Here is a 24,086-nt window from a genome sequence, read left to right as displayed (position 1 = left end):
TTAAATTATTATTCCCAAATCTGACACAGATTATACTGATGTTGCTCCATTTCAGGCACTATTTGGCTAATGAGTTAGTGTCAGCTGCCATCATCCTTAAGTGAGCATTGGACTTTCCTTTTTCTCCTCAGGAGTGGTGGGGTGTGGTAAGATAGCTCACCATCCTGGAAAATCTGGCTCCATCTCACACTACCCCTCCAGGTCTGGCCACTGGGACCCAGCTCCCTTGTGATGGGGAGGGGGATATTTTTGGGGTCCCTTCTGGATTCCAAGGAGTTGGTTCCAATTGTCTCAGATGCCTAGGGTATGAAGAGTTGGAGACCAGGACTCTAGAAACTCCATCTTGGCTCTAGAGATTGGGAGCTCATTGATGGAATTCCTTTCCCATTTTGGAAACTTGTAAGTGATGAACTTTGTGTACTAAAACTTGAGAGATTTCCATACCTACCTGGGACTTCAGCATATCCACTGCCTACTTACTATCAGGGATTAAGTCTGAGGTCCCTGCTGTTTGCTCTGGGTTGCATGCCTTCCCCGACATCCCTCCTAGGTCTGATCTACCTGGCTTCACACTACTTCCAGCCATCATTAGTTGGAAAAGCCACCCACTAGACCTTGCCAAGCCCCCAGTTAGAAGCCACAGAAGGCTGGCCTCCCCCAGTACTATTTTTCACAGTAAGGGCTGGGCCCTGGAAGAGCTGGGAAAGGCCTTATTCCTCTCCTGTCGCCAGGTGATGTTACTCTTGGAAAATCCAGGTGGATCTTCTGATGGGCAGGGCTTAAATGAGTCTGTCTAGGCCTCCACAAGTAGAATGCCCACCCAGCAGGAGGCCACCTGCCATTCAAGGAACAATACTTCATAAGCTTTGCAGAGAATGGCTGACTGAACTTTTACCCATTTTCCAGTTTTTTCTTTATTTTCCCACTCAGCCTTCCCCCTCTCACACTCTTTCCAGACAGCTCGGCCCAACAAGGGGTTTCTCGGACCAAGAATATGGTCTTGATTTTTCCTGAGCAACCCCTTCACCGCCATGGCTTCATTCTCTGGAGGATACTAGTGATGCCTGCTGGCTTTCCTGGGCTGTCCTGCCTACTGCTGGGTGCTGTTTAGCCCTAGAGCCAGCCTGCAGAGAGAAATGAGAAAAGCCCATTTCCAGACCTCTGACTCTTCACTCTGACTTGGTCCTTCATTGCCTTGTATCAGTGATTCCCAACCTGCAGTTTTCAGGAACACTGTCCTGATTCTTCACCCAGAGATTCTGTGTGTGTTAGCCTAGCCAGAACCCTGAAAAGATGTGCAATAAGGACGTCTGCTTCATGTAAGTTCATCCAAGATTTTCCTAACACATATGTGCATGGAGCCGTTACACAGTACACTGCAGGGCTGATTTTCAGCACCAGTTATTACTGACTGTCAAAACAGTAAAATACTTTTGAACAGTCAGGTGAATAGTCCCAAGCCCCAGTCCCCAGTGTCCTTCAGCTACCCCAGCCCCTCCCCCTCAAATCTGTTCCCAATCCAGTATCTACCTGTACTGTCCAATATGGTAGCCACTGGCCACGTGTGGCCTTTTGAATTTTAACTAACTAAATGAAACTTTAAAAATCCAGGGAAATCCCTGGCATCCAGTGATTAGGACTCCAAACTTCCACTGCAGGGGGCATGGGTTCTATCCTGGGTCCAGGAACCAAGATCTTGCATGCGAGCAGCACAACCAAAAAAATTTTTTAAAAATCCAGTTCCGCCATTGTACTGGCCACATTTCAAGTGTTTGGTTTAGCACATGTGACTATACCACTGCCTGTTGTAGTGGACAACGCAGACAGAGAACATTCCCATCACTGCAGAAAACAGACAGCAAGTTATGCTCAGCATAGAAGGCCTCAGGGATCTTTATGGGGCTGGTGTGTGATCTGATGGTGACCATGCTGTGTTAACTGATAACTTTGTGAAGTAGCACCTGAGTACACTTGCATTTGAGTTTATAGCAAAACATTAGTTGATGGCACATCCCTCAGAAGAACTCAAACCTAACACTCCTTGGGCCCCAGGAGCCCCAGGTCAACTCATAGCTCTACCTGTATAGCCAATACATGACTGTATTTACATGAACATGTCCCTGTGCCACAACTGTCCTTTCTCCTGCCATCTTCTCCATGACCACAACTGAAAGGATTTCACAAAAGGTGTGTAACCACTCATCCCAAAGTTAAGCTCAGGAAGGATGCCAACAATGAATCCATCAGAATGTGTCTATGAGAAGCAAAATCACCTATGATTTATCTCTAAATAAAAGGCCACAACCCTTATAAACAATACAATTTTTATAAAAAGACAAATGTACATATTTACACACATGTACATGTGTGGTCACACAAGACTTAGTGGTCAGATGGTATCTCCAATTTTAAATCACACCAAGGCGCTCACGCTTGCCTCACTGGGCCTGCTGGGGGCTGCCGGGGCCTGCCTGAGGGGGCACGTGGGTACAGGGCAAGGCACAGTATAAATAAATGCAAAGGCCAAGAGCTTGGGAAAACGTTAGTGTACACCTCTGATCAGAAACGTGGCAAGGTCCACAAGAAAAAGTGCCAGGTTTTTTTCACAAGCCCCTCAGCCTAAGCAGGGAGCCAGGGCAGAGCTCCTCTGAGGCAGGGGGGGCACTGTCCCACAGGGACCCCATTCTTCCTTCACATTTCACTGGCTTTGGAACAGTCCCCAGGGCTCAGCTAGGAGGGGAAGCGGTTACTTTGGGAACAGGACCCACTTAGTGCAATTGTCTCTTAGTGCAGAGCCAGCCCTAGAGTTGATGCCATGTTTTCTGAGGTCACTGGTCCGTTCCCTCGGGCCAGCTCAGGGATAGCAAAACCCTCTCCAGGCAGTGGGGCTCAGAGGGGAAAGCTGGAGGCTGACTCCTGTCTCAGACTGCCATCTGACACGCCAGTCTCAGATCCCCATCTTCCCAGGAGGCAGGGCCAGCTTTACCCCACAAGATGAGTCCAGACCCTGCCCTGCCGGACTGCAGGGGGCCACTGTCCCGAGGAGGCTTCATCCTTGGTCAGCAGTGGGGTCACACTTCATCATATCAAGGGGCCACAGGATTCCTGCTTCTCTGCACCACCGCCACCATGATGCCAGGCCCTGTCGCCTAAAGGAGTCAAAGGGGGCTGGGGGCCCATCTATGGTGCACAAGGAATGGCCTGGATGGAGGGCAGCCTGACCGGGGTCAGCAGGCTGTCCAACCAGCTGGCATCCATGTTCTTCATTTCTGAAGATATCAGGCCAATATACCCTAGAAGATATAAAGAAGGTTGTGTGAGGAGGGGGGTGAGGAGGCAGGTGTGTTCCCCTACCCCACCAACCCTCCAGCCCATTCCTGGAAGGCACAGGCACAGCAGCTCCTGCTGTCCACCCCTCAGCAGCCTCATCTTAGGCAAACCTGAGGGCCTGGGAGCCACAGTCTGCAAGCTGTCTGTACCCCGATGAACTTAAGAAGGATGCTTTGCCTCTGCTGCTGTCTTGTCCAGTCCCCAAGTCTCCCCCACCACCTCCATGGTTTTTCCCATCTTTGAGAAACTATATGGATCCAGGATCATCTTACCCCCAGGGCTGTCAACTTCTGGCTCCTCCTTGCAACTGAACTCTCCATAGACAGAGGTGGGCTGGGCCCCGGGTTCATTAAGCAGGTACCCCTTCCCATCCACGCTTGTCTGCTGCCACCCTGTTTGCTCCAAGAGCTGGGGACAGATAAATAAGAAGCCATCAGCTCACTTCCAGTACAGACTCATCCTCTGGCCCTGCCCGCAATGAGCCAAAGCTTCCCAGCCAGGATCAGGTCCTTGGCTAGTTTCATATTCTCAGATGGATACAGATGTGGAGTACAGTTAGGATAGAGGCCCGGAGGTGAGGGTCTGCCCTAGGCTAACATTCCCACATCTACCTTCTGGCATAGAATCTCCAAGACCTCCCTCTCTATAGAGTAAGGACATACCAACTGAGAGGGTGGCCTACAGCAATGGTTAGCCTGCTAAGAAAAGATGCCTAAAAATTTCAGCTAGAGATAGGGAATTATGCCCATGTCTCCACTTTCTGTGCTGAAGGAACACAGCCTGGGTACAGCTACTGCAAAAACTTTTTTTGTATTTATTTTAAAAACTGAAACAGAAAAAAACCTGGAGAATAATTTGCTTTAAAAAAAAAAAAGCCATCATGTTACAGATCCCAGAGACTGATTATTGAAACCTGATGTGCATTTCCCAAACTAACAGGACTGGGGCATGTTGGGGCGGAGGACGCGGGCCAGGGACCCAGCACTGATGGGAGCTGAGTCAGAGCTATCTGAAGCCTGCTTTAGGACAGCATGTCAGAAACCCAGCCTCCCTCCTGCCCTCATTCCCAGTGTTTCTTTCCCGTCAGCCAAAAAGGCCAGTGGTCCCCAACCACATGGATGTGACACTTGGACTATGCAAGCCAACAGGTCACAACAGCAGCAGCAGCAGCTGCCTACCCTCCAGTTTGGAAGCCCTCACTGAGAAGTAGCCACCTCTAAAGGGCACCAAAGGAGGAAGGAAGGGGCTTTTACCTTCATGATGTCCTCAGTTAATTTCCCTTCCTCGTCCTCATCTGTTGCAGCTGTGGATGGGGAACAGCAGAGAGGTTAGCTGAGGTCAGCCAGGCTCACCCTGAAGTACTAGCCCACCCGGTCCCCCTGCCCCATTCACACATACACACACACTGGCCTCCCAGCAGATGTCTGCCTGCCATGAAGATTACAGAACAAAACGCTGTCCTGGTGACTGAGCCTCTTGAACCCTGAATCCACACCTCTTCCCACCTCTTCCCTCTCCTCTCCAGCCCACCAGTCAGCTCGGTGCCAAGCGGAGTTCTAAGCATCTTTTCTCCCTCAGGAAACCCCTCCTTGGACCCCAACAGGAAGGCCAGGCCCCAGAAGCACGAACCTTCGGAGGTGGAGGGCATGGGCGACACCTGAAAGTTGTACAGGTCGCTGGTGCTGTCTGGCACAGTTTCCACTGGAATGGGCCAGATAGAGAGAGTGCTACTGACGCTCGGTGACAGCGCTTCAGGACAACAGAAACTGAGGGTCAGAGCTGTGTGCTGTCGTAGTTTGCCAGGATACCCAGCATCCCCCGCCCCCACTTATAGCCTGTTCCAACAGGCCACCATCCACAAGCTCAGTGCCTGCTAGATCCAAGAGTAAGAGCCTTCCCACCAATCTATGCAGGTCCCTGACAGCCCCAGCCCTCCTCACCTGGAGTGAGAGTCCGTTCAATGTCCAGGTCCTGCCCCATGTAGCTGCGAACTGTGTAGTTGCTGTGGTCATCGGGCAGGGTGGAGCTACTGAGTCCATCAGAGAAGGTATCGGGGCTGTATTCCCCATATGGCTGTAGAAGGAGAAAGACGCTTAGGCCTAGGCTTGCTGTGGCACTCCTTTCACTACCCACCCTGACCCTCAGGAAGCCAAAGGCTAACTGCTTAGGATCACACTCACCTTCTTCTTGGCCTTGCTCTTAGCGTCTCGGCTGGACTTGGACTTTCTCTCTGTGGGGCAGATAGGCTGTCAGCCCAGCACTGGTAGAGGCAGGCATGCGGCCCCAGCTGCCCTTCCTCCTCCTCCCCCCTCTCCCCGAGGGCTTCCCCAGGACCCAGAGCCCTTTGGGTACCTTTCCTCTGGTTCTTGGTGAGGGGCGGGAGCATCCGGTACACCCGCACAGCTGAACTGCCCTTGTTCCTGCTCTGGTCCTTCACCTCCTCAATATCTGGCAGCGAGTTCATGGCGCAGCGAAAGTTGGCCTTCCAGGTCTTGGGATCCGGCTCCTTTTCCCCTGCTTTGTATCGGCCTAGTGGGCAGGAAAGGTGGAGAGGATCATCAGGGCTATAGGTGGGAATCCTCATTTGTGCCCTGGCTCGGAAGGACAAAGACAAGGGTACCCCTAAAGCTTGCATGCTGCCAGAGATCCACAATGATCAAACCAGCAGGTATTCCTGGATGACACTGGTACAGGCCCTGGGCTTCTCAAATGCCCAGACTTGGACATTTGATACATCCAGCAAGCCTCCAGGAAAGGCCTACCCAGAAGCACTAGAGAGCCCAAGCCCAAAGTGCTATCTTTGTCACAGATCAAGGCAGTCCCTCTTTGGCTGTCAGCAGCCAGAAAGAAGGGACTGGTGCTTATCTGATAGTTCCAAACATGGGAGATGACAGAGTGGGCAGCAAAGAATATTTACTGATGGGGGACTGAGTGGTCCAAGATGGGCCAAGAGCCCCATCCTTGAAGGGTAAAAGGAGGCTGCCAACCAGATGGGCCCAGGACCATTGGTCAACATCAAGAAAAAGGAAGGCCTGGATCTTTTTCGGTGTCCATGCTTGCCACTGCTTTTGCCAGGGAGAACTTTAATTCAGCCACAAACTCCATGAAGCCACACTTTTTAAGATTTTGGCTTTATAAATTCCTTTGTGAACTTGCTGAAATGATGAACCTCTCCCCCAAAACAAAGGCCTGCTCCCTGCCCACCCTGAATTATGTACATCTCAGGGAACTCAGAGACCCCAGTGAAGATCCTCTGTGTTCACAGAAGTGCCTCCCCTTCTCTCTTTCCAGCTCCTGTTAAGCTAGAGTCCAGCACACTCACCTGTGTGAATGGCCCAGCTCCGAAACAGACAGGCATCCTTGTTGATATCCCAGCCATGCTTTGCAGCGTGCTTCCATGGGATCTGGAAGATCATCTCCTCCTACACAGCACACAAGCACACATACACACAAGGCTGTGTCAGCTCAGAGACCACAGGCTTTGGGCCTTAATCTGCCCAGCCCCCCAGGTCTGGGAAAAGACTGACTTCCCTTTTTCACCCTGACATCTGGCTGGGGTTCACCCATCCCGACAATGGCCTAAACAGACTGGTCCATCTCTCTGGATCTCTCGGAAGAGGCTCTGGGTTCTGATGAGCTATGGCATCATCAGGTCAACAAAGACCTCCTTCTGCTCATTACAGATGTGCTAGGACCCATACAGAGGACCCCTGGATGCTTCTCTCTGGCTTGTCAGCACCAACATGGAAGTGAGAACTTGGTCCATTATATGGGGCTTCTCAGAACAACTGTGAACACTGGCTCCTACAAAGGGGGTCCTGGTCATATACCTGCAGGAGCCCAGGACCAGACTTGGATGATGACTACCTGTGTGACCCTGGCATTGACACTGTACCTCTTTACCCCTCACTGGTTTCCATGAAATGGGAGCAAAAAAAAAAAAAAAAAAAAACAAAACCCACAGTAACAAATATAAAAGCTGCGGTCCCACTGTTATCATTACTGGTGGTTAACAGTACGGATTTTTGAGTAAGGTTGCTCAGGTTCAAATCTTGGCTCTATCGCTTTTTGTGTGATCTCATTATCTACCTCTCAGTGCCTGTTTCCTCATCTGAAAATGGAGATATTAGTAAAATCTTCCTCACATGGCTACTTTGAGGATTAAATGACACAGTGTAAGTAACATACTTAACATGGTGCCCTGCTCACTCCTAGTAATTGAGCATAGTAAGCATTAGCTATTATTATGAATACAATTAGTACTACTAAGCCTTCAGGGTCTGTTGTTCTTTTTTAAACAGCAAGAGGCCACTTGGGTCTAGACAACTGGTGCAAGATTAGTTCTTGGGTCACCTGCTGGGTCAGCCACCTCTTCCTGCCAGCAGTGCCCTCTTCTCTGTTTCCTATCTGCCCAAGTGGAGCCCTCTAGAAGGCTGTGTGTACCTGTAGAGGTCTCCCTCAGTACAGGCCAGAACTCTGGCTCTGCAGATGCTGGGAAAACTGTAAGTGGCCTCAGGTGGATGCCCCATGCATACCTCAAGAAGGGAGGTGGGCAGAAGGCAGCCAGTGGGGCCCTGCCTGGGCTGGGTCTTATACACTCCCTGCAGGATCCACTGGGAAATACATCTACCTACTCCCTATCACTTCCCTTTTTGAACTGCATCTGAAGCTTTGGACCCCTAAAGAACATAGGTTAAAACAGTGGCAGAAAAATCCAAAGAGTAACACTCACTTTATTAATCCAGATCAGCCCTGGGATTTGGTTGGAATTAATCTGCATCTCTAGCCAAGGTCTCATGCGCATCCGAGTGATGGGCATGTTGTCTGTGAAGAGAAGACAGAAGGCTCCTATTTGGAGTCTGTTGAGCAGTCCCTGGTCACTACCCAGCCCCAACCCCAACCCCAGGTTATTCAGTTACCCTCTCCTGCCCTCATCTAGATACCAAGTATTACAATCATGCTGAAGAGGATTTTCTCTCTAATAAAACCTCCCTCCAAATCTTTTCAGCATCTTGAGCAACACACTCCTTCCCTCAGCCCCTCCTAGACAGTCTTGGGAGGAGACAGACATGCCAAGTGATACTTTCAAGATTTATGTTAAGGAAAAGAGACAAAACACACAGATATATAAGTACTAGAACTTTTCTCCCCAAATTCAAATTATTTGGGAAGAGAGGGCTTCTTTTGCTTGATGCCAAGAAATTTTCCTGTTTGAGTTGTCACTAGCCGTGCACCTTCCCTAATGGACAGTCACCCTGCATCCTGGTCACCACCACCCCCCAATCTATCCTATGCCTCCCTGACAGCCACCGTGCCAAGGCCCGCACGCTAACCCTTTCGACCTGGTTGCCCTCCTTGGGTGAAGTGGCCCAAAGAACACCTGTGGCGCCTCTTCCCGCGGCTCCGGGAGGTCCTCCAACCACCCAGCGCAGCCAGCCCCAGCCCCCGCCACCTGCAGACACAGCCTGAAACCTGGGGCCTGAGCCTGAGCTGGAACCGCCGAAAAGCCGGCGCGGGGAGCAAAGGGCGCCCACACGCTAATATACACTCGAACCCCCAGCACAGCCCTCGGATGCGCGCAACGAACACACAGGGCCACCCAGAGGCCGCCAGCGGCTTCGCGCACACAGGTCTGCGACAGCGGCCAGGCACGGACAACCTCGGCGGGGTGGGCGGTCCACGCCGCTGCCCGCCCTCCCCGCACAGCTGCTTGCGGCTCCTCCAGCGCCCTCCCGAGGGCCCGTCGCTCTCCCGGCAAGGGTTTTCGTCCCCCACTTCCTGGTGCCCCGAGCGCGCCTTGGTCCGGTGCCACCGGTGCCCCCTGCGGGGAAGGCGGGCTCACCTCGACAGCAAACACTATCCGACGGCAGCAACCGAGGGTCCCGGCGAGGGCTGCTTTTGCGAGCGCTAGGAGCGCGATTCCAGTGGGAACGGGGAGAAGGCAGAGGATGCCCGGGTCGCGGAGCCGCTGGGCACGGCTGGCCTTGACTTGGCACGGCTCTCGCTGGCCTCTGCTAGCCCGAATTGCGTGCACGTCCTGCCTCGACGAAGGAGTGGCGCGCTCTGCCTGAACCGCGGCGCCGCGGAGAATCTAAACACTTAGCGGGATTCCCCCAGCCCAAGCTGGGCCCCGCCTCCTAAAGAGCCGAGAGGACGCCCATTGGCCAGCGCCGCCTCATCATTTCGGGGAAATCAGGCTGTTGTAGAGCTAGCGGCGAAGGGGAAGTACAGGGCGGCTGCCCCTCCCCACCCCCTCCGGCCTGGCGCCGCCGCCCCGGGGCGATCGCGGGCCCGCCCCGCCGGCTCCCACTCCACCCCCATACCAGCGCACCCGGGAGAAAGCGCTCCTGGAAAGTCAAACGCCCCCGGCCCGCAGTTACTCCCCTCACTCGGCGCTCACCCAGCCTGCTAGCTCCTGAGGCCATCTCCTTGCCCTTCTTTCCTGGGGATGCCCCCGGGATCTCTGTCTTCCCAGCCCTGGTGAGGGGGTCACCCCGGCACCTGCCGTCCTGTTCAGAGTGGACTCAAGGATTTAGTCCTTGAAAACCAACCTGCTTCCTCAAGCCCGTTAATGGGTGTCAAGAAGGGAGGGTTTCGGTCTTCAAACTCTCCCCTTTTCGAGGGGTGGCCCACCTCCGGGGGGTTCGCCTTCCCCGAGGAAGTAAAGGAAAGCCTACCCTGCGTGGGGCTGCCAAGACGAGAAGAAATCCCAGTTTGGCCGCTGTAGTTTCCTCAACTCCAAAACAATAGCCCTACTTTGCTGCTTTACCGTGACAGAGATGATGTCTGTGAAACATCATGCCCTACTTGGGCAGCAGATGATGCGTGGTTTTCGAGGCCCCTGCCAGACTCTGTGACCAGGAGAGACCTCTTCCGCTTCTCCATCTGCATCCTTGGGACTGCCCCACTGCTGGCCTTAGGGAAAGAGAGAAGGGTTTCAGAGAAGCCAGGACTGCTGAGTTGGGGTCGGGGGTGGGGTAACCTTGGTTCCTCCTAGCACTCCTGCCTTAGGCCACCTCCACAGCCTCAAGTGGCCCTTGCCTGAGAGCCTTCCCTGGCAGCACTGGTTTAGTTTCTGGGGCCTCAGGGCTTGGTCTAGAGAGATTCTGGGCAAATGGGGTAATTGCTTACCTTGATCAAGGCCATGGGTCTAGCTAAAGGGTTGGGGAGCCCAGGTCCCAGGTGCTTTGGGAATGATAGCTATCGAACTCTTGTGCTTACCACTAGACCGTGCCCTGCTTGTACTCCTAGAGGCCGGGCTGAATGTTCATATTTCTCTCCAGAGCTCTGGCCAGCAGGCTTCTTCCTTCATCTCCCCAAAGCTGCTGACTCAGAAGTAGATCTCTTCCAGGTCAGGTTGGTTGTATCATTCTGATCATCCCAGCTCTCCCTCCATAGCAGCACCCCGCTGCAATGTTTCAGGCTATAAACAGACATGTGGATGCACCATTCCACCTGTCAGTCACACTATAGCTTTCCTCCCACAGAGGAAATGGATGGGTTAATCCAATTCTGGTACACCAGAATCTGATGCTGTGACTAAGGCCACGCTTGGTTCCCAGGAAACCAATAGGAATGGGTCAGAGCTGTCTCCCAGATACTGATGGCTGGGACAGCTGAGAGGCAGAGAGACAGGAGAAACTGTGAGGAATGGGACTACCTGGGTGTTAACCAAATACAAGGTGCTGAGGCCCTGGAAGGGGGAGAAGGGTTGGGGTGCTATAAATGACAGGAGGGAGTGGGAATGCACTACAGAAACCAACACCTTTCAAGCAAGAAGAGAAGAAAACAAGTGGCTCCTGAGTTGCTAAGTCTGCTTTCTGTGCAGCAAATGGGTGCTTGTCCTACCCCTAGGAAACTGACATAGCTGCTGGAAAATGCAGAGTGAGATTAGGGAAATGAAGTTTGCATTTGATGTTGTCTGAGACATTGACCTTGGGAAGGCAACAGGAGAGAGTAAAGTGTGCTTTAAAATAAGAATTTTAATTCATAGATAATCATCTGTATTTGTTCTGTACATCTCTAATGAGCATCTTTCTGTGTCATGAAATGTACTTCTGCAATATCATTTGTAATGGGTATATATTATTCTACCATAAGGATAAATAAAAATTTACCCAATTAATCCCCTATTGTAGGACATTTAGGTTATTTCCATTTTTTCATAATACAGACAGCACTGTGTAGCTAAATCTTTGTGCACAACAATCATTTTTTTGCTAAGGAGAAATTCCCCAGTGTTAGTATTTACCAGTGAAATTGTCATTTTACATTTTTGAAGTGTTCTTTGCCTTTTTAAAAAAATTTTTAACTTTAGGGATTCTTACATACTCTTGATGCTTATTATGATTGGGAGTGCTATACTTCAAATCAGTGAAATAAAGCTAACCCGTGTTTAAGCATCTCACATTTTTATGTCACTGTTCTTGATGAATCCCATTCTAAAATGTATCACACATTCCTTGTGAAGCTGGACAGACGCATTTTGTCCTTTTTAGGTTTCTGTCAGTAATTCGGGGCTGGCCTTTCCACATTTCTGACTCAAAATACTCTTCTGTACTTCCAGCCATCCCCTTTGGGCAGGTGACCTCCCAAACCATGCTGTGGCTGCCTTCTGGCTGCTCCCCTACAAACCTAACTACAGATTCCACACGCAGCAAACAACTCCTGGCCTCCCCTTTCCACGCTGCCCCCAGTACATTTCTTCCTAGTCCCAGCTCCCTCTCTGGTGAAGTCTTTCCCATCCTCCTCCCCTCCTTGGCCTCACCTGGTCCTCTGGGCTTTTCTTCCCTACATCAAGTCCTGCTTTCGCATTTGAGGATCAGACTGTTGTTGCCACAGCCTCCCCCTGGGAGTGCCTCTCTGTCTGGCCTGCCCTCCAGGCACCTCTGCACTAGGATTATTTCTGTAACTTTGATGATCTCCCTAACATTTAGGGTACGCACGGAAGCTTTGAGAGTTCCCTTAGACTCTTTAGCCCCACATTCAATTCACTGCTGACTCTGGTCCCAAGAGTCCCATTCCAAACTTTGGTCCCACAACTCCCCTACCCTTGGACTATAGGCCATGGAAAGATAACACAGAATTTGAGTTGTGAAGCTGCATTCTTGTGCTTTTTGCCACTTTTCCGTGTGACCTCAGGCAAGTTACTGTCCTTCTCTGGGTCTCAGTTTTCTCATCTGTAAAATAGAAGTACTCTCTGCGCATTTGTCCTAATTGTTACAAAGATGAAAGAAATTATATAGACTATCAAATTCCTTTCTCAAGTGTAAGACATTACTCAAATGATATGTACTCACAGTAGTGCATGAACCTTTCACTGTATTTCCATTCTCTGAACACACTTTGTATTTTTCCCCTGTCTTTGCTCTTTCCATTTGCTCCTCATCCCTGACTTCCTAGGATACTTGCATCACTCACCTTACCTGCCGCCCCCCAACCCCCACTCCCCCCACTTCAATTTTAGTCTCTGTTTTAAGGCCCAGAGCAAATGCCTGGTCTTCTATGAAGCATCTCCAAAGCAGCCAACCAGAAATCCTTCCCCTCCTCAAAACCCCCTAGCCCTCAACTTTCATGTTGTCTTTTCTCTTCTACTTATCGCCTTCTGGGTGGTGATTCTCTGTGGAGCAAAGTCTGCATTTGTTTTCTGTTTTTTTTTTTTACCAGCTGAACATTATGCAAGATCTTAGTTCCCAGGGATCAAACCCATGCCCCCTGCAGTGGAAGCACAGAGTCTTAACCACTGGACCACCAGGGAAGTCCCAGTCTGGTTTTTCTGCAAGAGACCTGAGGGTTTTCTGCAGGGTTCCTCACGCTGCAGCTGGAGTTAGATCCGGAGCAGGGTCTCACTCAAGGATACCTTCCATCTATACCGTCACTCAGTAAGGGTACATTTATTGCAGCTGTTCTGTATTAGGGTCTGGAGTTTTCTGGGCTGGCAGATGAGGCTGACTGGCTGGCAGAACCACCTCTGCAATCAGGCTGCTGAGGGCAAGATCAGCTGGCTGGAAACCTTTTCCTCAATGGACCAAATCATGCCCCCAGTCCCCTCTCTCAGGCTCTCAGAGGCTCTCAGTGTTCAACACCCAGGGTGGGTTCCGGTTAATCCTGAAGTACAGGACCCAGCAAGGCTTTAACTAGGTTTTTGAGAGTAGTGCAGCCCTGGGCCCATGTAGGGCCTGCCACCCAAAGAAGAGGCCACAGTCCCCAAAGCAAATGAAACCCATCAGGCATTTCACCCCCCAGGTCCAGAGGGAGGGCTGTCTTTGATGCTAAAAGTCCATCCCAGCCATCATCTATTTTCACAGCAACTTGGAAGCAGGGCAGTCCTAAACTATGAAGTGCAGAACACAAAGTCAGGCATAAAATAATCTAAAAGCAACCTAAAGCTTTAAGTTAGAATCTAGGCATCACCCTAGCTGAAATGAGCCTAATTGGAGATGAAGAAAGTCGTTTTTTAATTCATTCAACAAATATGAATGGCACTCCTGCTCTGGGTCAGTTCCAGGTTTGGCCCTGGGGATGTGCTCAGGCACGAGACTAGCCCCTCCCCTCTCACAACTCAGGCAAAAATGGTGTATGACACAGCAGAATACACGTTGTGCTGTTATAAAAATACTAAACGCAGAGTGGGAGGCTGCAGCTGACTGGGAAAGCACTAGGGGTCTGGCGATATAAGAGTGGGCCGAGGATTGCTCCAGCGCTCCGGGACCGGAACCCCGGAGGGGGAGCTGGGTGTCCGTGTGGGCTGCCGCTGATGCCCTCTGCAGTTTCATTTCTTATAAACACTGAGTTGGGAGGAAAAGCTGCCTCGGCTCTCCAACCACCCCAAGGGGCCCCGAGGCGGGGCTGAACTCTGTGGCCAGGCTCAGTGGCCGTGACCCGGAGTGGGGCTGGATGGGACCTGCGCCCTCCTCCACCCTTCCTACTCCCACCCCACCCCCGCCAAGAGGTCTTGCACTACGGTCAGAGCCCCTGGCAGGCTTCTTGGCCTTGCTGGGGATAACAGCACTCCTACTTCGTCCTGGGTAATCGAGTCCCGGTCTGGAGCCCCTCGCCCTAGGTGACCCAAGTTTGCGCTTCCCGGGGTCTGAGATGGGTGTGTTTTTGGAGGGGAGGGGGCGCAAGCTCTTCCGGCCAACTTCCACATTCCTGTTCGGCCCAGACTGGGGGTGAGTTGGGGTGAGCGGCCGGCTCTGGGCTGGCCGGCTTCCTGGAAAGGGAGGGAGGGAAGGAGAAAAGCAAAGCCTCCAGTCCTTGCGGCCCGGGTGGCGGCCTGAGACCGCCCCTCCCCCTCCGCAGCTGGCTGCCCCGCCCGTGCCAGGCAGCTCACCTGCCGGCAGCCGGCCGGGGCACTTCCTCCTTCTTCGCCCAGCCTCCCGCTGCGGGCCACAGGTTTGCAGCCAGCTTCGCAGCTACAGGCTGTGTGATCTGGGGCAAGTTGCCAAACTGCTCTGTGCCCGCCCTCTCCCCCCCCCCCCGCCCCACGATGAAGGGGTGCAGAGTCGGAGTACAGAGCTCTTTGTAAACGCCCCTGCCCTTCCTTCTTATCCCCCCTGCGCCCCTCCCCTGGTTTGGCGGACGCACTGTAGGCGCACACAAATGGGCCCACCTCTACATTGTTGCAGGGGAGGCTGTGTGCTTGCCCCCCGCCCTCGCTGGGCACTCCGCCATCTGATGCAACCTGAACGATCGGGTTAGAACTGCAGCTCTCCCGCGGGCGGTGCTGAGCCGCTGGGGACTACACCCGCAGGAGGTGGGCGCCGAGCGCAGCCCTGGAACTCAGAAGGGCCCCCCACCTCCGCCTCGGCTCCGTCGGTCCGGGAGGGGCCGCTCCGGTCGCCCAGTTCTGACCCAGCCCCGGGCGCAGGCCCCAGTTGCCAGCTCCCGGCTGGCGCGGGGGGCGGGGCCTGGGTTTCGGTTTCTTGCAAACGCGGCGGCGACAGGGAAATCGAGGAGTTTCCGGGAACCTCGCCGGGAGCGCAGAGGCTCGCGAGCTGCGGATGCGGGAGGAGGAGGGGGACGGGCGGGTGTCCAGCGTCGCGGGCCCGTGGCCCTCTGGAAGTTCCAGCGGGAGCCGGGGAAAACCGGCCTTGGAAAAGCCCCACCTGCATGCACCTGCCCCCAGCCTCCTCACGGGCGGCGTTCGTTCCTAAGGGAGCGTGGTGCGGTGTGGATGCAGGCGCTACACTTGCATGCGAAGACCGGACTGTATGCAGGCCCTCAAAGGGCGAGGTCCCCAACTGTAACACTGGCTTGTTGTATTGTCTTCATAACTCTTATCATTGTCTTCATAGCACTTATCACTGCTGAAATTATCCTTTGTGTGTCTGTGTTGGAGGATTCCTCCCACCTGTCTTGGAGCCCCTTGAGGGTGTGGCCCTGCCTGCCTAGTCCAGCCTGCTGGGTCCTGAGAGCCTCTGATGGGGCTAACACAAGGAGGATATTGGGTGAGTGCTTATTGAATGGATGAAGAAATGGAATGAGTTAGAGGCATTTAGGGTGGCCCCTGTGGCCTTCTTAGCTGCTCCCAGGGGAGCTGCTCCCTCTGGGCCCCGAGCTGTTCTTGCCCCCTAACCTGGTCAGGTCAAGCTGATGCCCCCAGCTGAAGGAAGTCCCACTCTGTAAGAGAGGCCTCAGCCTCCTTGGGAGGGAGTCCCCTGTGACTTCCAGAGAACTGCCCTGCAGATGGGGTGGCTGGGCACTGTCGTCATCACAGAGGAATGTTGCTGTAGGGGTCGGTCACTTCCTTCCCTCTCCAGGGCTTGCAGCTCAGGCCTGGGATAATTGGGGGTTGGGCCTGCATCTGAGCCAGGGAGGCTGGGCATTTGGGATGGTGCGGCAGAGTCTAGCACCCTACCCTGACCTCTTCAGACCAAAGTCATGCCTGTGGTTAAGGTGGGCTGCGCACACATATTTCCTAAATCCTTGCTTTGGAGCTCCTGCATAAAGATCTCCTTGCTTATATCCTTGAGAACATGACTCTTGGAAAGACAAATCAAACAAGTAGAGCTCCCTGAGTCCAGAGAAGCTGAGGGTGGAACAGTGAGCAGCAGTAGCCACTCTGAGGCACCCAGCTAGCCAGTGGAGGGGCAGACAGGCCCTCAAGCATTCCTTGACCGGTCCAGCATTGGTTTCCTCTGGCCCAGGCTCAGGAGAAGGGTGGCTGGCCTGGGAGAGGGCCAGGGAAACTCCAAACGCTGCAAGAGTGGGTCTTGTGCTATGAACACAGTCCCTAGTGACCCTGGTGACTCAGCCTGGGAATCCCAACTCCAGGGGCTGCCATGGAAATAAGGGTTAAGGCATTGAGGGGGTGCCCCGAAGGGGTCCAGAGACCACGGCAGCAATTTAGTGAGGCTCCAGACCAAATAAGGTCTTGTCTCCTCCTTCTCTTGTGGCCCAAGTCCAGACCCACCGTTGCTGGCCCTCTGCCTAGACCAAACAGTCTCTCTGAGGCAGAGAACTCAACCCCGATCCCTGATCCTCTCCCTTAAAGTGGACTTGGTGAAGGACCTGGTCTTCAAGTGTCCATGTCGGACTTCATTTGCGGTCTCCTTTTGGAAACAGTAGATGTAGCTTAAGCTAGAAAACAGCAACAGGAGTATGCCTTTGTAGCTTGTACTCAACAACTGCTGAATTATAGGAATGTCCATAGAAGGAAAACGGGGCAAGAGACAGGAGAAAAGGGGTTGGCCCAGCAGGTGCTCTGTCCTGTTCACTGCTGTAACCCCAGGATCCAGCCTTGCCTGAGCACAGCAGATACCCTATGAGCGAGGTGTGGCATGGATGGGCATGGATGGATGGATGATGGATTCAGATTGTCTCAGCAGTATGCCCCCGGTGGTAAAGAAGAAGGGAGGGACGTGGCTTTCCTGAGCATCACTGTGGTCATTTCTGTGTGGTTCTGACATTCCAAGAGGATCTTTGCTCCCTTTCCAGTTGTCTTCACATTGTGTCTGCTCCTAATCATGCAGAGAGACTGGGTGTCCAGTGACATCGGCCAGCCAGCCGCGTAACAAGGGGAAGGGGCTGTTAACATCAGGTAGGGTTTCTCTTCCTCTCCTGGAAGGTAGGTCCATAAAGGCCTCAATTTAGATAGAACCTCAGCTCAATGTGAGAGGTTCCAGTCCTTTCTCTGCATGAGTGAGTATCAAGAAAGTCTCTCTTGACTGACTGACTGACTGGCAGGAGGGGTGAAGGGTCAGCAGAGACCCACCTGCCTGGATAGTCTGGAGAAAGCATGACTGACTGCCCTCCAGCTTGGCAAGTGAGAGACTGCAATGATCATGTCACCAGGTTGGATAGCCACTGTGATAGCTAACTCCTAGATTGCTGCTCTGGGAGTATTTCAGAGGACTCGGTCCACATTGGGGGTAAAATGGACCAGGGTTTGCTGGGAGAAGGAGCTCTTAGCCAGGAGGCCCCTGGTGACTTGCCACTGCCAGGAAACAAAAATTAGTCTCCTTTCCTCAAGAACCCTCAAGAATGTTGGAAAAGAGTTCCCACAGCCTCATGGGCTGGAGCACACATGTATTCTTTGTTGCTAGTTGAGTGGTGACTCTAGAAGCCTGAAGACATAGGGGCATCTGAGGGGTATGGAATGTTTCTCAGGCCCATGCCTGTACCAGTCATGCAGAGGCACTTCGAAGTGAGTCGGCACAGTCCCCACGTGCCACCAGCTACCCTGGATATAAGCTCTCTGGGGACAGAAGATGGGGTTATTACCCTCAGAGCCCTCTCCCTGACACCCAGCTCATTCCTTGCACAGCAGGCAATTAGTAAGTGCACTTGATTGCAGAATGACAGATGTATATCGTACCTGGAGTATGAGGCAAAGGAGCAGAAATGCTGGGACGTGGGGACAGAAGCGATTTATCTCAGCCAGAGTTCACAGGCAGCCACTCTGAGGAACTGGCGCGTTCAAGGGCCTTGAAGGGTGATGAGTCAGCCGTGAGAGAACGTGTTTAGGTTGTAGGCACAGCCCAAGCAAAAGCCTGGAGGCTCCCGAGTGCGGGACAGATCCTGCTTGTGGTGTGGCCTTGTGACCTTGTATGGCTGCTCCAGGAACTAAGGCTGGACCAGCCCACAGGAGCCATACCATGAAGAGGCTTGAGTGCTCCTCAGAAGTATGGACTTGATCCTGGCTCTGCGGGGTGAAACTGAGTCTGGTCTGTGCTTCAGAAATCTCTCTGTGGAGGTGACGCTCACACAACCCTGTTCTTGCATGACCATGAGAGTGAGTGCCTCCCCTTGAATGTCATACCGCAGGCCCCTACTTGCATTGTCCTTGTCTGGGACCCTGCTGCAAATCAAGGCAGGGCAATGGATAGGAGGCAGCTCGGGTCACTCCACGTGGACTGGGGCTCTGGCCACAGGGGATGGAGAGAAGTGAGCTTAGTTGACAGCAGTATCCGTGGATGGCCCGGATGTGAGATGGGTTGGAGTAGAACCCTTCCCAGGCCTTCCCAAGTTTCCCCATTCTGGGAGAAATGTAGGGAGATTCCCCACTTTGCCTAAGGGGCCATTGCTTTGATCTCAGGTTGTGAGTCTGGGGAGCTGAGGGCATTGGGCTAAAGTGTAGGACAGGTGATTAAAATTCACACATTGTCCCAGGAATACCCAGGTCACTGGTGATCACAGCCAGAACCTGAAACAACATACCAGCACTGTTTGGCCCTGCCCTTTGGACACTGGGTGTGTGGGTACAACAGGCCAGGAAGGCTGGATAAGCGTGCCCCACTGCTGGATGGGGTGTGTCTATAAATTCATCATCCCTCTGCTGTCTAGCAGGACCAGAGTCCACCCCCAGGGCCACCTGTGTTCCCAGGGGATTCCAGTTCTACTCACAAGCCCCAGCCCTCTGAAAGCTCTGATCCCGTGACTGCAGCGCCCCCTGCTGGATAGCACCCTTCTTGGAGTCTAGGGAAGAAAAAAGGGTGCAGAGACAATGCTGACTCAGAGGGTGGGAGCAGGAATTGAGGGTGGACTTTGGCTAAGGTAGATAGGCAGGTGCCACCCGGTAAACAGAGCACCATGTTTCCTTGTCAGTAGCCTTTAGCTGACTCCAAGAAAAGGAAGAGATGGGGTTTTCTAAGGTGACTTCTGGAGGAGGCAAGAGAACGAGGACCCTTGTCATCTCCCCTAGGGTTGTGGCCCAAGAAGGCCTACATCCTAGGCTGAGCACACATCTCTTCAGGTGGGCTCAGGAACCCCATCAGGTTCTCCCAGAACAACCCCTCTGATCCCTAGAGTGATTTGTCTTGGGACTGAGGGCCAAGGGTTAGGCCTGGGAGGGGACAGACCGTGCCCCGGGCACTCTAAAAAGAGGAAGAGTCATCCCCAGACAGAATTCCTGCCCAACCGTCCAATCCTGGCTGAGAATGGAGACGAGGACCAGTCACAGAGTCCATGAGCGGCTGCCTGGCTTCTCAGATTCAAACCTTATCTGGACTCACTTCCCGCCTGAGCCCCAGGCCAGTGCCTGGGACACAGGGACCGATTTGGAGCGCAGTGAGATGCCTAGTGGACAGAGGGGTGAGAGGACCCCTCAGGCGCCACCTCCGTCCCCCATCTCTGAGCCAGGAAGTCCACGATTAAGACCACACCTTGGGCAGCCACTTCCCCAGAAGGTGAATTTCCCTGATGAGTTGTGCCCTCCCATGACCCTGGCGCCTGGTGTCCCCACCTCAGATAAGAAGCTTCTGGGAGTTTGTTTACATTGTGAGTCTCGGTTAGAATGAAACCCGAGACCTCGCCTGGCTCCTTGGAGCCCAGGCAGCAGTCTTGACACCACCCCAGCCCCCCAACCCCCCCCAGGAAACTTGTTTCCCAGGCCAAGACAGGGTGTCTGCTGCCCTCTCTGGGACGGCGCCCTAGAGAGGGCCTAGTGCTCAGGAGAGCAGCTCCTCGCCATGGCCCAGCTGTGGCCTTGGCAGCCATCTTGGTTCAGCGGCTCGATGTAAGCCCCGCGCTCGATGTAAGCTCTTCAGAGCACTCACCTACCAGGTTCTCAGGGAGAGATGAGGCCTAAAGGAGGGTCTTTGGAGAGAAGAGCTGTGTGCTAAAACTGCCTATGCACACTGGGTGCCACCTCACCCAGCAGCTGTTCGTTGTTGTTGTTCAGTCCCTAAGTCATGTCAGACTCCTTGCGACCTCATGGTCTGCAGCACGCCAGACTTCCCTGTCCATCACTATCTTCCAGAATTTGCTCAGACTCATGTCCATTGAGTTGGTGATGCTATCCAACCATCTCATCTTCTGTTGTCCCCTTCTTCTCCTGCTCTGTCTTTTCCAGCATCGGGGTCTTTTCCAGTGAGTTAGCTCTTCACATCAGGTGGCCAAAGTATTGGAGCTAGAGCTTCAGCATTGTTCCTTCCAATGAATATTCAGGGATGATTTTCTTTAGGATTGACTGGTGTAATCTCCTTGCAGTCCAAGGGACTGTCAAGAGTCTTCTCCAGCATCACAATTCGAAAGCATCAGTTCTTCAACGCTGAGCCCTCTTTATGGTCCAGCTGTCACATCTGTACATGGCTCCTGGAAAAACCATAGCTTTGACTAGATGGACCTTTATCAGCAAAGTAATGTCTCTGCTTTTTAATACGCTGTCTAGGTTTGTCAGAGCCTTTCTTCTAAGGAGCAAGCGATTTTTAATTTCATGGCTCAGCCAGGAGGACTGGTGCCAAATGGCCTGAGAGAGAGTGGGGACCATGGGAGCAGTGAGCTATTGCCCATTCATGGGGGAGCTCACCCACCGTGCTGAGGGTTGTGGAGTGGGAAAATTACCATGCAGACTCCAGGAAGTAGAGGAGCAGAGTGAACAGGTGGATTAGGTCAACAGGGTCCAATTTCCTTTGACAAGCATGCCTCATGCAGGTGTTTGGGCTGTGCCTACAAACTGCACCATTACCTGATGTGCATTATGTGCGGGCCTAATAGCACCGGCAACCAACATAGAGGTCTCCCTAGGGTGGGAGCCCATACCAAAGCCAGTGATATGACAACTCTGTCATAAAACTCCCCACACACTTTTAGAGAAACTGATTTTCTCTCAAGCTTCTCTGCAAATTTTCTCTGGTCATTTTCCTAAATATGTGTCTTTTCTCTCCCTCTTCTAGCCCAGGGATGCTTTTTGATCATTGGTGCCATGGGGATGGATTACCTGACAAATTCAGACAGCAAACATTTGCTTTCTAGCCAGGTGACAGGCACAGAGGTAGGTGCCATGGGCACAGTCAACAAGAATTTATTGAGCCTATACTATGTGCCAAGCATGGCTCTAGACACTAGGGATATCGAAATGAATGAGATGAAGTCCCTACTCCCATGAAACATATTCTAGTGAAGACAGGAAACAACAAGGAAAGTGTCACACTGTGGTAACTATTCTGCAGAGAAATAAAATAGCATGAGGTCCAGACAGTGTGGAGGTAGCAACTTTAGATTTTGTGTTCAAAGAATATCTCTCTAAAGGGGTAATATTTTAACTTTCTAAATGACAGAAGGGGCAGCAATGTGCAAAACAGGGTGAAGAGCACCCCAGGCAGAAGGAATAGCTGGTGCAAAGGTCTTGGGAAGAAAACAAACTCAGTGTGTTTAAGGAAAAAGATTCTTGTGACTCCAGCATGGCGGTAAAGGGGAGAATGATAGAAAAAGCATCCAGTAAAATAGGCAAGGGTCAGATAGCATGGGGCATCTGGGGCTTTAGCATTATGCCAAGGGAACAGAGAGCCTTTGTATAATGTTATGCATAGAGGAGAAATGATTTAGTGTGCATTTTTAAATGCTCAGCGACTGCTGTTTGCAGATTGGACTGTGGTCCAATCCCAGTCCTTCTGCAAGTGTGAAGCAAGAAGACCATGGGGGAGGCCAGGGGAGGAGGATGATCCAGGAGAGACGAGCAAGAGTGGTGGTGTATCAGTGGACAGAACAGGGGGTGGATCCAGGCAGAGTATGGAGGGAAGGCCAAACAGAGCTACACAAAACACAGTGGCTGCAGAATGGGAGAAAACATTCGCAAACCATGTCTGATAAAGGACTTATATGTAGAATCTAAGTTTAAGCAACGAATGTTTAAAACTCAATAAGAAGAAGACAGCACATTTTTTAATGGTCAGAAGATTTGAATGGCTGTTTTACATCTTCTTTGGTAAAAGAAACATGCAAACGAAGACCACAATGAAATACCACCACACAGCAAAAGACTATACCAAGCATGAGCAATGATGTGGAACAAATGGAAAGCTCTTAAGCTACTGTCGGGAATGTCAAATGATACAACTACTTTGGAAAATGTTTTGGCATTTTCCTAAAAAGTTAAATGTACACCTACCATATAACCTAAGCTTTCCATTCCTAGGTATGTATGCAAAATAAATGAAAGTATGTGTCATGAAGACTTGTACATGAATGCTTATTGTTGCTTACTTTGTAAAAGCCAGAAACTGGAAACAACAAAAATGACCATTAATAAGAGAATTGATAAAAAGATAGTAGTATATCTATACAGTGAAATACCACTTGGCAGAAAAAAGGAATGAACTAGGTAACATGGAGTAAACATTCTCCTCCCTGTCTCTCCCTGTAAATGCAACATTAAAACCTGGACTGAATGCGTGAAAGACTTTCAAGAGTAAATATCAGGGACGTCCCTGGCTGTCCAGAGGTTAAGACTTCACCTTCCAGGGCAGGGGTTGTGGGTTTGACCACTGGTCAGGGAAGCTGAGATCCCACATGCCTTGGGGCCAAAAAGCCAAAACACGAAAGACAAGCAGTATTGTAACAAAGTCAATAAAGACTGTAAAAATGGTCCAGATTAAAAAAAAATTCATTTAAAAAGTTGTAAGAAAAAAGAGTAAATATCAATAGCCGGTGAACTGGGGAAGGAAAACAGAATTTGGAGTACCGTTGAACTGGGGATGAGTTTCCTGTTTTCCCTCCAGTATTTCCTGGCTGGGCTCCCCAGGTGGTTCAGTGCTAAAGAATCTGCCAGCCAGTGCAGGAGATGTCAGGTTTGATTCCTGGGTCGGGAAGATCCCCTGGAGAAGGAAATGGCAACTCACTCCAGTATTCTTGCCTGGAAGATACCACGGACAGAGGAACCTGGCAGGCTACAGTCCATGGGGTTGCAAAGAGTCGGACAGGAATGAGCAACTAAACAACAACATTCCCTGGCCAGACTCAAAGCAGCCTGGAACTTTCAGGTGAAAGTGGGCAACTGGGCCATAGACGGTGAAAACTCTAGGAGAAGCCTTCCAGTTCTGGTTTGAAGAATGGGAAGGAAACTCCTAATGTTCAGAGTGAGTGAAGAAACACCCCTTTAAAATTTTTCTCTGCTCTTCATGCCCCAGCCCCCTAATACTCCTGCTACAGTGACATCTGAGGCGTTAAGGCACCTAAAATTCTTAAGGAAGAGACACTTTCATTCTGATTGCAGGTGTATCAGGAGATTGGGACAAATCTAACTGCTCTCCTCTTTCACTCACTCGGTTTCTCTTTTCTTCGTCCTTTCGCCACTTAGCCCTGGGTGAGGGCACAGTTGTAGGAAGTACATAACAAAGCAAAGCAACTAAAGAACCAAAAGGAGAACCAAAAAGAGGAGCCCCAGAGAGCCCCAAAGTACCAAGGAAATTGTGGAGAAGGCCCTTGGGAAATTAATTCCATAAAATTGTTTGCGAACTGTGTTCTCACCCCCAAGATGAGCGTGCATGGATTCAATCCTCAGCAGCACACCCAAGACTGGAGGACTAAACTGAACC

General features: G+C 51.9%; 2 protein-coding genes across 2 annotated transcripts in view; one reads left to right on the top strand and one right to left on the bottom strand.

Annotated features, from left to right (window-relative positions):
• Positions 1-24,086, top strand: part of RAD50 (RAD50 double strand break repair protein) — a 249,957-nt gene that overhangs the window by 71,981 nt on the left and 153,890 nt on the right. The gene's annotated exons all lie outside the window — the stretch shown is intronic.
• IRF1 (interferon regulatory factor 1) lies at positions 2,308-9,500 on the bottom strand. The gene is made up of 10 exons (XM_020899857.2): positions 9,173-9,500; positions 8,063-8,154; positions 6,653-6,752; positions 5,683-5,859; positions 5,511-5,560; positions 5,271-5,403; positions 4,960-5,079; positions 4,584-4,633; positions 3,603-3,738; positions 2,308-3,293 (listed from the first exon to the last, which is right to left on the bottom strand). The coding sequence occupies exons 2-10, from the start codon at positions 8,147-8,149 to the stop codon at positions 3,181-3,183; spliced, it is 966 nt and encodes a 321-aa protein (XP_020755516.1). The 5' UTR covers positions 8,150-8,154; positions 9,173-9,500; the 3' UTR covers positions 2,308-3,180.

The sequence above is a fragment of the Odocoileus virginianus genome, chromosome 3 (assembly GCF_023699985.2).
Source record: "Odocoileus virginianus isolate 20LAN1187 ecotype Illinois chromosome 3, Ovbor_1.2, whole genome shotgun sequence".
Classification (NCBI taxonomy): Eukaryota; Metazoa; Chordata; class Mammalia; order Artiodactyla; family Cervidae; genus Odocoileus; species Odocoileus virginianus.
Note: the sequence above shows the minus strand (reverse complement) of the source record. Positions and strands in the feature narration are given on the sequence as shown.

Excerpts from the sequence above, each read along its gene's own strand:
- IRF1 (XM_020899857.2), bottom strand. The coding sequence starts at position 8,149 with ATGCCCATCACTCGGATGCGCATGAGACCTTGGCTAGAGATGCAGATT. Across the intron at positions 5,404-5,510 it reads AGAGCAAGGCCAAGAAGAAG|CCATATGGGGAATACAGCCC; the intron begins GTGAGTGTGATC and ends CTCCTTCTACAG. Across the intron at positions 3,294-3,602 it reads AGAAGTTGACAGCCCTGGGG|GGTATATTGGCCTGATATCT; the intron begins GTAAGATGATCC and ends TATATCTTCTAG.